At 37.5% G+C, this 16,958-nt stretch overlaps 1 protein-coding gene across 9 annotated transcripts in view; it reads right to left on the reverse strand.

The window, feature by feature from the left end:
- DENND1B (DENN domain containing 1B) overlaps window positions 1-16,958 on the reverse strand; it is a 267,912-nt gene that overhangs the window by 80,728 nt on the left and 170,226 nt on the right. For all 9 annotated transcript variants that reach the window (XM_061161076.1, XM_061161073.1, XM_061161077.1 and 6 more), the window contains 2 exons: window positions 13,634-13,735; window positions 1,843-1,968 (listed from right to left, as the gene is read on the reverse strand). In XM_061161076.1, coding sequence (XP_061017059.1) covers window positions 1,843-1,968; window positions 13,634-13,735 — 228 coding nt within the window. The remainder of the gene's footprint in view (window positions 1-1,842; window positions 1,969-13,633; window positions 13,736-16,958) is intronic.

Genomic DNA, 16,958 nt, shown 5'->3' on the forward strand with positions numbered 1-16,958 from the left:
ATTCGAAGACTGAGTCAAAGAAACGGAAAGACATGCAGAATGAAAACACTATCCTCCAACTCCTAGACAGAACCAGCAGTAAAGAGAGCAGGAGAAAACACCCACATAAAAAGGAAAAATATAGATAAATTAACAAATTCACAAAATGCAATCAATAAACAGGAAAGATACTCCCTGACAAAATTAAATATTTTCCCACAGATACTGAGAATCTGGCTTTCACGATGCTTAAAACAAAAGTCAGAAACCTAGTACCCCATCTGTTTAATTAAGCTCAAAGAAGGAGAAAATTAAGCTACAAAAATTATAATAATTAATGTCAAACATGGGATTTTCTATAATTTTAACCAGCACCTAACAACACTGATCATTTAAATCATTTAAGAAAATTTTCTCTTCAGTCTGCTTTCCTCAAATCTGAAGTCTTTTACAAGTTTAAAAAAGAAAATAAAAAGAAAAATGTAGTTTATAAAGATTCGTATTTAAATGTGGCAAACTTCCAGCAAAGTGATACTTTTAACTTTCCTCCAGTAACTGTAAATCTGAAACCAATCTCTTTCCAAAACATGTGGAAATCACTAATTTTGTCTTTGAAACTCATTTTTATGTTTTAACTGATGTTTGATAATTTTAATAAATATCCTCCACTGTAGTATGGATGACTGGTTTCCAGTCTTTCAAAGAATGAGACCCTATAACTGTCAATATCTCTGAAGACCTCCCCACGTGAGTTATATATACTGCGTATGGTACTATGAGTTCTACATCATGGTTTAAAAAATATACACACATTTCAAAAAGATTAGCAAGCAAATTAGACCATATGCATTTTTCCAGAGACAGCAGCTGATCTGCCTATAAATGTACAGACTTCTCTTTGTGACTCAGTAACTCTTCAGAGGTACAAGAGCCACTGGGTGGGAACCAGTCATCTGAAAGTCAGCTCAGAAAGCACACAACCCACTCACGTTTGTTCAGTGCTTGTTTAGCGCACACAGTTTATGACACAATTTACACACTCATCCTGAAAGATACCCAGAGGGGACATAAGAATTCTCATTTCACAAATACGATATGGAAGTTGAGAAGGAATAAAGAAATGGGTTGACATTACACAGCCTAACAATGTTGGAATTCCTATTAGATAATAGGTCTTATCACTAACAATATTTTTAATCCATTTATTCATCTGGTTACAAAAAGGTAATATAATCATTTTAGTAAAATCAGACTAACATACTTAGCCAGTAATTCAGAGGAAAAAAAAATTTTAATTTATATCTTTTGGGGCTACTTAACAACGTGAGTCACAATTCTACATAAAACCATTTCAGGGGTATTAAAAAGGAAATGGCAAAGTGAGCTAAGATATGCTAAATAGAGAAGCCCACTTAGAGAAGTGTTAGGAAGACAATAAATTTCTAAATATTGCAAAATGTCCAGGTTCTAACACATTTAAATCTTCACATTGTACTTGACATTTCTAAACTAATAAACTCAATTGTCTGGTTAACTTCTTAGTAATCTTAGCAAGATTGGGTAGTCACTCTAAAATGCATTAACACAGTTCATTAGGTAAGAGGTAAGAATTCCAATTTCAGAACAGTAAACAAGGTGCTATATGCAAGAGAATTTGGGAAATACTTAACTAAAGGTGGAGCTAAACCCGAAAGGTCAAGAACCTGGAGAAGGAACACCATGTTTTTAAGCATATTATTTTGGATTTTCAAAAACCCTTATGAAACTTTTTAGGGTGAGGGGTATTCAAGGGATTCATTCTCTGCCCCATTCCAAAGAACCATCCAAGAGCAAATTAAAACAGTGATGAAGGGAAACGCTTACAGGTTTGTATCTCAGAGCATCTCTGTAGGATCCAAACAAAGCCGCCTGCGCCCTGAGGAAGGCCCTGGCCACTCCATCCCCTGTAGCTGTGGACTGCTTCTTCAGTTTGTTTTTCAGGGCCGAGACCTGCGTGACAGAGAGGAATCGTTACATTCACACCTTGGAAATTGGTACGGCGAGGGATGAGCCGATCCGCAGGCAGGCCGCGGCATCCACGGGTCAGCTTATCGTCCTGACCGCAGGCAGCACCTGCTGGCCTGCTAATTGAAAGGGAAGCAGGGGCTAATGTGCTAATGCAAATTGGCCTGTGCGCTCCTTTTGGATCCCCAAGGCCTCCCGACATAAATAAGCTTTAATTATTTTACAGTAAACTGCTTGTGAGCCGCTTTCCTGCAGATGTTTAGCCATTACAATGTGTGTCTACTTGTTTGGAGATGGAGCCGGTGGGGGAGCGTTTTGTTTCTGCTACGGAAGGTTACTTGTTCCAGGCCGTTCAGGATCACTGGCTGTTAAATTTTATTTTTGGAAGCCTCATTTGTACATATAATTTTCCAGTCACTTGTTGAATAGTTTTCAGCATTATTAGATAGAAAGCGGGAAGGGAGTTAAGGTTACTGAGAACCTAAGCACGAGTAGGGAATTCTGTTACGCTCATTAGACACTGACTGTCCCATCTGATGTGAACAGTCTTCCCACGCCAGGTACTCATGTTACCGTATATGAACGAACAAACAGGGGCTCAAATGTGTGGACTGACTTGTCCTTAATATTTGGCTACCAAGAAGTGAAACTGAGATCTCAACCTAGTTCTGTCCAGTTTTTCCCACCAACATTTGCAGGATTCTAGTTCAATGTTATTGCCTTATGAACCAGTTATCCCACTAGGAATGTTTCTAAATCAAAGGAAAACGTATGATCTAGAATGTGCATACTTTTAAAAGGCACCTATGTTTGCTATAATTCTTCATACACTTGCATCCTTTAATTTCAGATCCTGTGTATTAATATTTTGGGGCTTCCCAGGTGGCTCAGTGGTAAAGAATCTGCCTGCCAGTGCAGGAGACAGGGGTTCAGTCCCTGGGTTGGGAATATCCCCTGGAGGAGGAAATGGCAACTTGCTCCAGTATTCTAGTCTGGGAAATCCCATGGACAGAGGAGCCTGGCGGGCTACAGCCTGGGTCTCAAGAGTCGGACACGACTTGGTGAGTAAACCATCAGCTCCACAATCATATTCCTGGTGTGTACTCCTATTTTTTAAAAGAGGACGTGATATGATCTATTCCCATGCCTCCAGTTCACTTGACCCATTCCTTTCCCACATAAAAACCTCACTCTGTACACTTAAAAAGTACTAGTGATGCTCAAATACCTTCCGTAGCAATGCTCTACCTGGGAACATGAGGTCACGTAGAAATCCTGTTTTCTTAAGAAAAAAACGGATGGGACGAGTTCTGGTTGGCCTGCTCCCTTACCAGGGCATATTCTCGTCCTTACGACAGATACTACCAGATTAACAACGCTGTTCCTCCTTTACGTATATGTGCAAGGAGGAGTATTTACATTTCTTTATACAAGCAGTCCTGACTGCTCCTGTGGATGATGATTGTAACTGAAGTGTCAACCTAATTAACAATCAAACTTTGAATAATGCTAATGAGAAATGAACGCAACATCAGAGGCAGGACCAGCTCTACAGGTGATAAACCTTCACAGGAGTGACATTTTCCAGTGTAAAGTCACAGCCACTGTGATCTGATCAAAGACACAGACCCCCACTGGGTCCAATTATAACCACAGTTTTGAAAAAAATTACTGAGTTAAGATGCTCATAATCTATGCAGAAAGGCCTTTGCAGTATAGGTCTTTCCCCATAGCTGTGATCTTCTCAATTTATATCCAAGCTCCACAGATCCAGATAAAAGTTTAGAGCCTAATTCACTTAGCCCACAAAGTGCATAAACTAGGATTTAAGAAGTTGTTATTATTAAAATCTAACCTCAATAAATGCACATTATTAGGTAACCCATATATTCAAAAATAAATACAGCTGAAGGATGTAAAAACAAACCGCTGACTTAATGTCCTATATTCTGAAGATAGTAATAATGTTAAGTTCCAAATGCCTTTTTAGAAGAAAACAATGGGGATGAAATCAACACGTGTATTTCATTAATGCCCCTTAGAAAGGCTCATCATGCAAAGAATAACATTCTAGTCTTCCAAAGTATTATAAAAATAAAATTGGGTTATGTTTATTTTAGAAAAAAAAAATTAAACGCCATGCCTTGTATCTTTGCAGAAGTGAGTTCCTCTAGATGTAATTTTCTAAACCTGAAAGTGGGGCTTCCCTGTTGGTCTGGTGGTTAAGAATCCACCTGGCAACCCAGGGGACACAGGCTCCATCTCTGATCCGGGAAGACCCCATGCGCCACGGAGCAAGTGAGCCCAGGTGCCATCACCAGACAAGCCGCGGCCCCGGGAAGCCTGCAGACCGCAGCTGGAGGGGGCCCCGCCCCTGCGACTCCAGAGCCCGCACAGCAGAGAGACCTGGTGCAGACAGAAATGAACACAAAAACCTTAAAAAAAAAAAAAAGGATAATCCGTAGCTGATGGGTTGTTGTACGGATTATAAAGTATATGGAGCAAATGCCTTTAAAAAAAAAAAAAAAGACCTGAAAGTGACAATTCAGCTCTCCACTAATCAAGAATCCTTAGGACGGTCAGGACACCTGTGCCGGCAGAGCCTGTAAGCGAGTCAGGCCATTCCCCAGCCTTTACTACCCCAAGTCCTTGACTGCTGAACCGCTAAGCAAGTTTTCCAGGGTAGTCATCACATTGCCACAAGCCCTTCCTAAACAAAATCCGAACTACGTGGCCTTCGCTTCCAAAATTAGTCAGTGTCAGTTCTTGAATTCCATCAAGAGGTCTACAGAACATAGGAAAGAAGAAAATATTTGCTCTAGAACTTCTGATAGGGTAGCAACCAGACCCAGGAGCACCTGAAACGTGACTAGCCCAAACTGAGAGCTGCTGCGTTAAAAAAAAATACACTGGATTTTGAAGACAGTACCATAAAAAGAGTAAACTACTTCACTAATCATTTTTATTGATTACATGCTGAAATAGTATTTTGAATATACTGGGTTAAATAAAACATTAAAATTCATTTCAGCTATTTCTTTTTGCTTTCTAGCATGGTTGCTAGAAAATTTTTAATTGCAAATGTGGCCTACATTATGTTTCTAATGTGGACTGTGCTATTTTACATGAACAGACTATTCATGTTGAACATACTATTCATACAATTTCATACAGACGTGTGAGACTTTAAAAAAACTGCCTTGTGAGAAGTATGGTTAAGGTTTTCCTTTGCCTATTTCTACATTATTTCAGCCTTTAAAACTGCACATGAAGGGCTCTTCCTTGACTGACTCGAGGTGAGCCCCGACCGTCAGCAGATGGGCGGCAGTCCCAGTCTCTCAGACCAGAGGGGCAGTGAGTTAAGTGTTTCTGCACCCATGAGAGCTCAGAAACAACCTGTAAAAATGAAATGGTTTTAACAGTCAGCTTCAGATATGAGGATACTACTCTAATATAAATAACTGTCAACCTTGTTATTTTTCTGTACTGTAACCCACGGGAGTAAGTTATCACCAGTTACCACTGCCCTTTGCAGGGCAAATTAGCTGTGAGCAGATTTTAATATATATATTTTAATTAGAAAAAAAAAAAGGCGATGTATCTTCTGTACTTTTAAAATACCTGGTCTGGGAAATAGCATTTTCTGCTTAATTCCCAAACTTCTACATTTAGTTTTGACATAAATGTACATCTTTCCATTATATCCTGAAGCTTATACTCACATGTAACTGAATTCAGCAAAGCACCTGAAACTTTGGTAACACGGCTATTATCACAAAATTCTATGATTGCCTCCTGAAAAAGTATCCATTGTTTTCTCTTTTTATTCTTCAGAAAGTCAGCTGCAATCAATGTTTGATGGCTGAGGATGACTTCAAACCTGATGTTTTACTTTTACATACTTAGTCTGTATATAAATTATTTTTTAAGTCTAACTAGGTATCATACTAGACCCTCCCCCAAAACAATGTGAAAAAACTTCAGAATAAACATAATTTCACTGCTCTTATCAAGTGTTCAGATTCCTTTCATACAATGAGCATCCAGGCTTCCCAGCAGCCAGATTTACAGCCTGGGTCTAAGCATATTGAGAGTTCACTGCAACGTGAATAATATTACCAGTTCTCACCCTTGCCCTCTTAGCACTGACTGACTATGAGTAAAAGGAGGGAATTACACGAGTAAACACAGAAAACAGGCACAAATTAAAAGAGTGCAAGCTACACGCACGTGGTCTGAGCAGTGAAGCGATGCTGCTAACCGGGGGTTAGGAAGGGAGGTGACATAGAGGAGCTGAGATTTTTCATGCAAGTGACAGGTCTTTCTCTCAACTTGACTTTCAGATGTGGCTTCTCAGGAAAAATAAATCAACCACTATAACCCACTAATTTTCATTTCACTTCTTAGGATCACAAAGAGAAACATCAGGGTAAAGAACAGAAGGTAACATAAATGTTCAAGAATAATATGGGATAAACCATGTGTCCTGACATGGCTCTGTGATATCTTTAAGTATCCATATTCCTAACTGAACTCTACTCCAGAAACTACATACATTCAGAAGAGCTAATGCTTCAAGTAATATCTTGCATTAGAAAAAAGTTACAAAGTTAAAATCTTCTTTATTCTTCCATGAACCATCTTATAGTCATTATATTAATCCAAAATTAAATCCCTACACTTTAATCCTTCTAATGTTCAGTTTTTTAGGCAATAAAATGAACTCTTCTGTCTTAATTTTCTAACATGCTTCTATTTAAGGATTAAAACACTAACCTTTAACATTTGTTAAATGAAAAACATATGATACACTGGCAGAGGGCATCATGACACTGTTTCTTTGAATGCTTAAATTACCTATTGGAAGCTAAAATATGGTGTCATCTACAACTGTTTTCCCTTCAGAGGGATCGTAAAATGAAGACAACCAAGACCGCTCTGACTCCTTCTCAAGTCCAACGTCATGCCAGTGTCTCAACAGCAATGTCACTTCCCAGATCCAGGAGCTGAGAAAGGCCCCTCAGAGGCCCTCTCGACACTGCGCCCTTTGCATCTTCCATGAGCAGCACATCACGTCACCGAGCCCCAGCCATCAGACCTCTGATATGGCTTTCAAATCCGTCCACCTTGCTCCAAATCCCTGCCGCTATCAAGTCCAAGTAGTGATCATCTCTCGCCTAGACCACTGCAAACGGTCTCTTAACCCATCTTCCTGCTTCATTCTGCTTTGTCAGACCCAGGGATCTTTACGTGCTAGAGCTGGGGACGGTGTTTTTACAAGCCTAAGTGGCCTGCGCTGTTATTCCTCTGCTACAGATCTCCAGTGAAGGCCCAGTAGAGCCTGGAGTCCTGAACAAGAACCAGCGACCTCCTGCTCTCACGCCTGCTATCTCTACCACCTCACTGGGTGTAACTTCCGCTTCTGTGCATCTCAGCACAGCTACACAGGGCTTCTCTCCCTTCCTGAATTTGCCAACAGCAGAACCTCTGCATGCGCTTATTCCTCCTCCCACTCTGCGTGGCTTTCTCACACCTACCGTTCAGGCCAGTTCTGCACAGACGTTCTGACATCGTGGGCTGAACCACAAAAGGCAGATGTGAGTTTACAGACAGGTAACAGTGGCCTCTTGGCTTGACTACAGCTATTTTCACTTCGGCTCTCTTACGGCAGAGGGGCTGTCAGTCTACCAGCGTCTCACTGAGCCTCTCGTTGGTAGCAGAGACCCTAAGTTCTAAGGCGTGCTTGGATAACCTAGCTGGGTTAGCCAGCTACCTCCCTGCACCACCGTGACCTGGTGTGGCCAGGGGCTTGTGTTCAGCTGATGGAACGTGAGCTTCAGGACTGCAGAGTGTTCATCTTCTCGTCCACTCCGCTCCAAACACAATACACGCATGTAGTAGGTGCCTCATCAGTATTTGTTGAATGAGAGAATGAACAAATCAACAAGCTGTCCAAGCACACCTCTGTCCTAACTTCTCTAGCTGACTGACTCAGAGTATCTGTGATGGGGCCCAGGATCCAGGGACTGGAATTCACGGAGAAGTCCACCAAGTTGTCATCATGTCAGCAGGATTTGGGACCCACTGTCATGACAGTACTTACAACATCATGTGCACGAAAAGTCTCTCGAATATGGAAGAGTCAAGAATTTAAACACACACAAAAAATCTTTCAATTATTTTAAAACCAAAATCAAGGTCTTTACATTAAATACATAAACACACACACACAGGCAGCAAGAAGAAAGAGAAGTGCCTTTTTTAAGATGACACAAGAGGAAAAAAAGATATTAGGAGAAAGGCTAGCTAACTTAGACGGAAATGAAAAGCCATGAGAAAACCAACGAAACTCATGAGCACTGAAAAAAATCACTGAAAGTAGCAAATTATAAATCAACTTTCAAATGGCAAATGTAGAGAGACATGAAGGGAGGGCAGAGCAGGGCTGGATTGATTCTCCCGTGCAGCCAAGAGAAAACAGTGAAGATCTTTCAAATGCCTGAAGCCCAATTAATTAAGATTTTGCATTTTTAATTTTTGTTTTATTACACTTTGGTATTGAAAGTTTATATTGAAAAATACACATCAAGAAAACAGTAGGAAAACAGAGCAGGATCTGTTCGTACTCACAGACAAAACAAAAACAAAAACACACCTTTGTAAACAGTCTCATCTCTGAAAATAACTATTGAGAAGAAAAGGGAGCCCCTGTGACGGCGGAAGTCGGGGCAGGAGCCGGGTGCCTGCCGCCACGCCCTGCTTCTCCAGGGCCAGGGGACACACGGCCCTCCGGCCACAGAGGGCGAGGGTAAACGCGCTCCCAGGCTTCCCCGTCGCTGCTGCGGGAGTCAGATGGAAACACCCTTAGCGAGCCTTCTAGGAAGCAACTCTAACAGGGACCCGGAGCAACCTCCGCTACAGAGGGCGGAAGAAGCGCAACCTCGGCCGCCCACGCCGCCGCCGCCCGGGGCCGGGGCTGTGAGCAGGGCCTTGCCCCGGTGCCTGGTCCACTAGCTGGGCAGGGAGCGTCTCCTGGAGTCTACCGTATTAAACAAAGCAACGTCCTCGAAACCACTCTAGCACCCGAGTCAAACTGTTACCTCTCTCATCTGGACACTTGAGAGGTTTGCTGGGGCTTCCTTCACTGCTAAACGCGATAAGGATTACAGCAGAGTGCTGGCAAACCTGGAACTAATAGAATATTCTCTGGGGCCTCTTTGTTTTCTTTATAACATATATTATGACAATTTAACATATTAAACCTTCATGTTAGATTAGAGTAAATATCCAGTGAATTAAACATATTTACTGACCTACTTGTACAGTTGGTTAAGAGTTAAATTTATTTATATACTTCAATTTAAACTGATTTTTAAAAATTCTCCAAGAAAGCCAATTCTTTCCCAAACTTATTCCCAAATGAATTAACTCACTTGAATCTAGATGATCTAAAAATTTTAGTTAGAGTTTGGGTTTTTTTCCTTTAGTTTTTTAGGCTTGTAGTGATTTTTAGTGAATCGGAGCAATCTGTGCCTTTCCTGTTCATGCCATAGTAAGACCATTAACCTAGTCCCTGGTGTGACACTCCAAAGTCTCAGATGCACCATGTTTTAGAGGACTCTATTTTATAATAAGGCCTTTTCAGTGTTTTAATAATTAAATATGCTTTACACTGAATGTCACCATCCTGTAACATACTGCGGCCTACCGTGAAGGGTACAATAACGCCTCAGTGTGCAAGCTGTATTTTCTACACAACCTCAGATAGAAAATAGAAAATCAGTTTCCAGAAGTATTACACACAACATGAAAATGAGTCTTTAAAACAGTGTTGACAATCCTAATTTAAGTGAAATAGGTCATATGATATTTCTTTAACAAGATTAGAATGGAGAGTGGACTTTTTCATCAACAGGAGGTACTCAGTACACTGTGCATCATGTTTCTATGAGAGGGACCATGCGGTAGTGTTCGGGCTGGAAGTCTGGGAATCAACTTGCATGAAATAAAGCTCCAGCCACACCAGGAACAGTAGAGTTCTGTGCCTTCACCCTCTCATCTAGCATAGAGGTAAGTATTTTGACCTGCCTCAGAGTATATTATTTTTCACAAACTAGTAAGTTGAAATTATTTAAAGACAGTTACGCCATGCAGGTCAAAATTTGCTTTCCTAAGTAATGAATATTCTAATACATGTGACTTTTTCAGATGTCAATTCTAAGCAGCTTTCTTCTATAAGAGTTAAGTTTATAATTGTTTTAACTGAATAGTCACATAAAGACAGATTTCCTATATTTCACTATAATTTGAATTAGCTTAATTTTCCCACAAGTGGGGTATCCTATTCATTTTTGAAACAGTAACAATTCTCCAAATTACTTTTTTAAAATGTTAAGGATGATAAAAATTTAAATGAGTACTAATACTCTAGAAATACATTTAAAATTATTACATAATCAAAACTAAATTTGTATACTGTATGTATTTGCAATGGAGGAGGTCTCAATAGTGCACTTTCCTAAATTAAAATGAACTCATTTGAGATTTCAAGTGTTATATTTAATACAAACTGGCTCTGTCTACCCCCACTTAAAAACATACCACAATAACAGTAACTGCAACTGATATTGTTACATAGCCCTAAAATTTATTCTTTTATTTCAAAACACTCAAACTACATATATTTGAAGGTACCTATATCTGGCACAGCCACTAAAAAAAAAATAAAATCACAATGTATTTGCAGACAAAAACTACAAAAGTATATTTTAATGGGTCGACTGCTTTTAAAAGTTATTCCATGTAATTATCAATATCGTTAAAATCACTCCCAATAAAATTTGTTTTTTTTCTTTTAATGATCCAAATCTATAGTGAAATGATGAAATCGAAAAACAAGTGTTCTTGTCAGAAGACAGGAAGAGGGTTTTTTTCCTTTCCCTTAAGGAAAACAAAGGGTTCCTGAAAGCTTTGGCCTGATTTATTCTTCCAATTTTAAATACCTTAAGAGCAGCGGAACTGCTACTGGCATGGTAGTATTTCTAACAGTCAATAAATCTAAAATATTATGTGTGAATATTGGAATGAAGCCATTAAGAAGATTACAGCATGCAACACAGCAGAGGGTCCACAGGAAAAAAGAACTAGTAATTCAGGACAACTGTGACCAATGACCTCTGAACAGCCAAGACCACTGGTCAAGCTGACACGATAATAAAGTGCATATGCACAGAAAGTCATCTAGCCTGTAAGTATAAATGTTTGGGTGAATGATTTTAAAAGGCCCCCATTTGAATATCAGTTAATTTATTAAATTATCAACCAATACCAACAGTAATATTTTTCAGGCTTCAAGCATATTTTATTAAGTCACAAAAAAATTCAGGACTATCATTTGTGATCTGAACACATCTCACTCAAAACATTTACAACTAAAGGAAGTATGATGTGATACTTTATCATATTTCCCCACTATATGAGATACTCTTTCCTACTTTGGAAAACTGATGAAAAAGCTTAGAGATGGATTAAACAACCACCTGAAATATTTTTAGAAAAGGATTATAACTTGAAAACATCTCACACTTTCAGTAAACAGTCCTAGCTCCATCTGAGAACTATTTCAGTTTATTCATTCTTCAAATTTGTTTTAGTCTGCAGTCTGATTTCAACCATACAAATACAATAGCTATATCTACATCACCTTGCAGAGTTCCTTTTTGTGAATATTCTTTACTATTTCGGTTATGTTTAATTAACTGTTGCTTATAACTAACCAGTGGGATGATCCCTTCTATCATTGTACATATTTAGGTTTTTACATTTCGTGAATATTGTTTAACTTCACATATTTAAGTAAATGTTTAAATATCAAACTAATTCTACTAGGAAAGTAGCAGTTCCCAATTTGAACAGAATCACCCATCAAAAAATTATTATTAAAGACTGTTGTCATCAAAGTAATGATCAGCTATCGCTAGAGCCAACTATAAACATTTTAATGTAACACAAGAAAGCTGATTTCGTCTCCTTCTCTTTCTTATTCTTCCTCATTTAAAGGAAAAAAAAAATCCTCTCTTAGAGAATTAACTGTGGGGACTATATGCACTTAAGGAAAACACTCCTAAAAACTGGGACTTTATTTTCATAATTATGTCCCTATCCAGTGAAGACTACTTTGATGGATTTCTAAATGAACAACTCTAATCCTTTCTAGCAGCTTCTGCAGAATTTTTATAATGAGGCAATCTAGTTATAATGAGCTAAAAAGATAATATAATTCTTCACTGGCCTGGGTTTGGATTTGTTCATACATAGCACAAATTTTACCACAGTGAGATAAAGTAGTTCAGTTAATTTGCTTCAAGGTCAGCAAGTATTTTAGGTTATTTATGGGCATAAATAATCAGATTTTGACTTTAAAGTCACATTTTTCCTATCAGCAGCCATAAAAGCAATCAAGGCAAGTATTATTGTATTTTTTGAGTTTGAAAAAAAATAATTAAAAACTCAAACAACATAATAATGATTTCAAAGTACTTGCAATATTACCGAAAGTAATATTTTGAAGGTTATTTCCAAATTTTAATATATCTGAATAAATGGATTTTTAAAATGGAGTTATTTTAAATTAGAATTATGTTACATAGATATTTTAAAATAGACATTAGAATATATACAGAAGCAGTACAATCTGCATTTGTACCCTGTTCTAAGTAATATGAAGGCCAAAAGAAATGCATTTCTGAAAACCACTTAACACAAAATACAGAATATATCCTATTATAAGCTGCAGACACACACACGCGTGCACACACACACACACACACACACACACACAAACCTCTGCAAGATCAAAGACCAAAAGAGAGCTGGCACTTAATTTATCAGCCTTTACAGACAAAAGACAGTTTTCGTCATTTCAAAAGGATCAGATGTCTTTTATGACAAACTGGGTTTGCAGTTTAATTTACAAATAGAATCCTAAGTAAGCAGTCTGTGCTCTGCCAGAGCAAATGACAAACAGTGTAGGTTTTCATTCTTGCGGCCCTCAGCAGGAGAGAAAAGATTAAAAATAAAACTGAAATAATTTAGAGAAAACAAATAAATGTTTCAGAAAGTTGAGGGAGATCAAAGCCAGAATTTTCTGACCCCAACTGTACAAGCATTTCTTATTATATTGACCAGTGCCATCAGCTCATTAATTAAAAGGAAAAGCGCTGGCAGGTGGCAGGGAAGCAAAAGCCGATAATTGGCCCCCTTCTTCTTCTTGCCTTCAAAAACTCGCTCATTCTTCTGCAAGACATGCCACTAGGCAGACAGAAATGCCTACTTTGTAATATAATGATTAAGATGAGATGAAGAGACTTGCGCTTAAAGAAACTCTGCCTAATGAATGCATCGAGCTTTTTAATTACGATCCTACTCTTACAATAAGGAATGTGATGCTCCATTCGACATCCCCTCGACTGCCAAAAGGTAAAAACACTAAACTGACGCTCTCTCTCCATTGCTTCCTCTCACACCACATGTGCATAGTCAACCCTTTTTATTTCAGATAGAAAAAGTGGGAAAGCAACTCCTGGTGATTCAAGGGTCCAGGAGAAAACATATATACGTATGTTCACCACAAAACACCCTCCACACTTACCACGTCGCTTGGGAGGCTGCTCAAGTCATTAAACGGTGATTCTAAAGTGTTTGTGTCAACATTTAACATAACCACATCCTCCAATGATTTATTTTTCACTCTCTGTTTAAAAAACACAATTATAAACACACATCTTAGTACAGTTTCCTTCCAAAACAATCACGAGCTTAGACATCTAGAGAAAATTAATTTTAATTCATTAGCCTTAGAAAAAAAGGAAAATTCTACACTATCAAAGAATACAAACAATTTTGCCTTATGAGAAAGTCTGTCTACAACCACTCAAAAAGGTAAGAGTAAAAATACTTAAAATAGAATGTTTACTCACTCAAAAATATTTATTTAGTTAGGAGAAACTAAATGTAATGTAACTACCAAAGAGATATTACAACAAATACAAAATAGGCACAACTATACTAAACTGTAAATATTTATATTCTTTAAATTTTACCAATTGAATTTCAATCCTATGATACAGGAACTTGTAGCCAGTTCTAGAGCTATTTTTAGCATAAATCATACTTCAGGGTTAACATGAAACAATAAATATGACTAAGTAGTAAATCAAGCTTTAAATTAGTAAATATTTCCTCTATTATCTCCATATCAATTTGGTGTAAGTTGATGATGACTTATAAGTGAAAGTTGAATAAGAAAAAATGACAGCAGTAATACAGAATCTGTTGTATGCTTTATCCCATGAAATTAATATAAAGAATCAAATTTAACAGCCTATCAGATCAACTATGTGACTTGTCATATTTGTTTGAAAGCTCAGTCAAATGGCCAAATTATCTCAAAACATGCACAAATGACAGTAAATTAGAATTTATTAAATTTTTATCCTTAAAGAAACATTTATAGTTTATTTTTCCTATCTAAACTAATATGTCTACTTAAATCATACAATTCTATTAGTCTTATTTAAATGATAGCAAATGTTATTCCCTAGTGAAAATAAGTAATATATACATTAATGAAATATATCCATCAACTCAGAATTCCATAATTGCATAGTTCAACTAGCAATCAACCAATTAATCTCAGTGCAATAGTTTTAAAAGTGACCTTCTAGAATAACAGACATTTTTCAATTTAAACACCCTAAATATTAAATTGGCCAGGACAATCTTTTAAGTTAGCCAAGACTGGAATTTCTGTGATCTATTTAGAATTTCAAATCTCTGTGTACTGGGTAGAATGCTAAATTTGCTAGGAAAATGGCAGTCTAGAGTAGAGAATTTTTATGAATTAAGAAAGCCATAATATCTATGTGGAATATAGATTCTCAAGGGGACACATGATTCTGAAACTCTGTCTTGTAAAAGACACTATAATTATTCTAAAGTAAGGTTCAGAAGATGGCCATTTCTAAGAAATTAACAGAGAATCACTTATAATAGTGATAATAGTGCCAAATATTTATGAATTCATCTCCTTTCCATGTGCACATGTATATGAAAAAGAGATTTACATATGTAAATATGTGGTTATCTACAAATCAACTACAGCATAACTACAAAAATAACCTATTTTATGAAGAAAAATATGTGTATATTAATGGCATTTAGATGGGAAAAGTATACCTTAAGTTTCATTTCCATCTTCAATTCTAAGTTGCCCTTTTAAACAGAAACAGTAAAGATAATCCAGAAACCTGATATATTTTTCAAGGGATGAAGTGAGTTCATCTAAATAGCCCAGAGAAATGGTTTTGTGAACCCAAAATGTTTGTAACATCAGTAACACTGTTTAACTGAATAAAGGAAATAACTTTAACTCTGAATAAAAGAAATTAATCTCGGTATGAAATGTATACTTTTTTCCAAAGTTTCTCTTAGATTAAAAAAATCTGATAATAGCTGAACATTAAAATTTGTTATAGGGAACACTCGGTAAGAATGAAAAATGTATTCATTTCAATAAATCAATACACTGAGCCTCCCTAAAGTGAGAACAATTCTACATAAGCCAGCAAAGGGGTGGAAATAGCATGTAATTTAAATCTGTTTTTTAAAAAATTCAGATTAATGTATTTTCTCTTTTATTTCCTTCCAAACCTAGCTTTAGCTATTTTTTTTTCTAAAGAAGAATAAAAGGTCAGATGGCCTATGAAATGGCACCTCTTTCTCTGTCCCATATTTTTCTGTCTCACAAAATTCATGAACTTGTTTTGATGGGGAAAGAGTAAGAAAGTGTGGCGAGAGAATGTGCTTTTTATCCTTCAAAAATAAAATGATACTATTAGGACATGGACCGGAAGCCTTCTTGAGGACCACACGAGACGCAGAGCCGCCCAGCCTGCGGGCGCCCCCGCACGCCACCCTCCTTCAGGTGAGGCCAGCACACCTGAGCACAGACGCCAGGAAGGGCCACGGCAGCGGCGGCCAAGCGATGCTGTGGAGCTGGTCAACGCTTGGTCCAGAACCAGCAGATGACATAAGCCCCGCACTGGGGGCCTCTGCTGACTTACTCCCCATCACTAACGGGTCTTAGTCTGCCTGGACTTTATCTCTAGAGTGTAGTTTTCAGGGGGAACAAAACGCCCTTACCCTTCATTTCAGAAGCAAACTTACATTTTAAAAAGAGATTCCTAGACAGCTTTTGCTTATGACCACATAAAAATAATTTTTAAAAGGTTTAGAACAACATTAAGTTCATATCTTTGAACAATTAGGTTTATTAAAAGTCTTTATAAAACTGATAAAAAGTGTTGAAACCTTCTTGACTGAGAGGGAAGAGGACATTTCAATTCTTCCCCAACAAAAAAATCAGTCATATTTGCAGCCAAACAAAATGCAAAAAATTATCCAGTCCTATTTCATATGTAAAATGTGTAAATATATTTGTATTTTAATTATAATACCACTTCAGTAAAATTTAAAAAGCACTAAAAATTAGAATTTTAGCTAAAAATAAATCTGCCTAACAATGTCATAATAAGGATGGAATTCTGATAACAGGATGTGTATCTCCTGGTAAAAGACTAAGAAGAAAGTTACTAAATGGTACCCAACTGGTTTAGAGACAATCCTGAAGTTCCTGTTATAGTTTCTCATTCACTATTCAGCCAAATGAACCAAATAAAGCCAAATAAAGATAGCTTAATAAGTTCAGAGTACAAAAGGAGCAGAGATGCCAGCTGATCTAATCGTGGCTTCATGAGAAGAGCCATTAGGAAGGTAGAAAGGACTGCTTCTCCAAGACAATACTCTAAGGAGTAAAAAATTCTTAAATTTGCTTCTGTAAAAAGGTAATAATTTTCTCTACAGGTGTCTGATAAACATGTGATAAATTTTATTGAATATTTAAGGCATGTACTACC

The sequence above is a fragment of the Dama dama genome, chromosome 14 (genome assembly GCF_033118175.1).
Source record: "Dama dama isolate Ldn47 chromosome 14, ASM3311817v1, whole genome shotgun sequence".
In the NCBI taxonomy this organism is placed as follows: domain Eukaryota; kingdom Metazoa; phylum Chordata; class Mammalia; order Artiodactyla; family Cervidae; genus Dama; species Dama dama.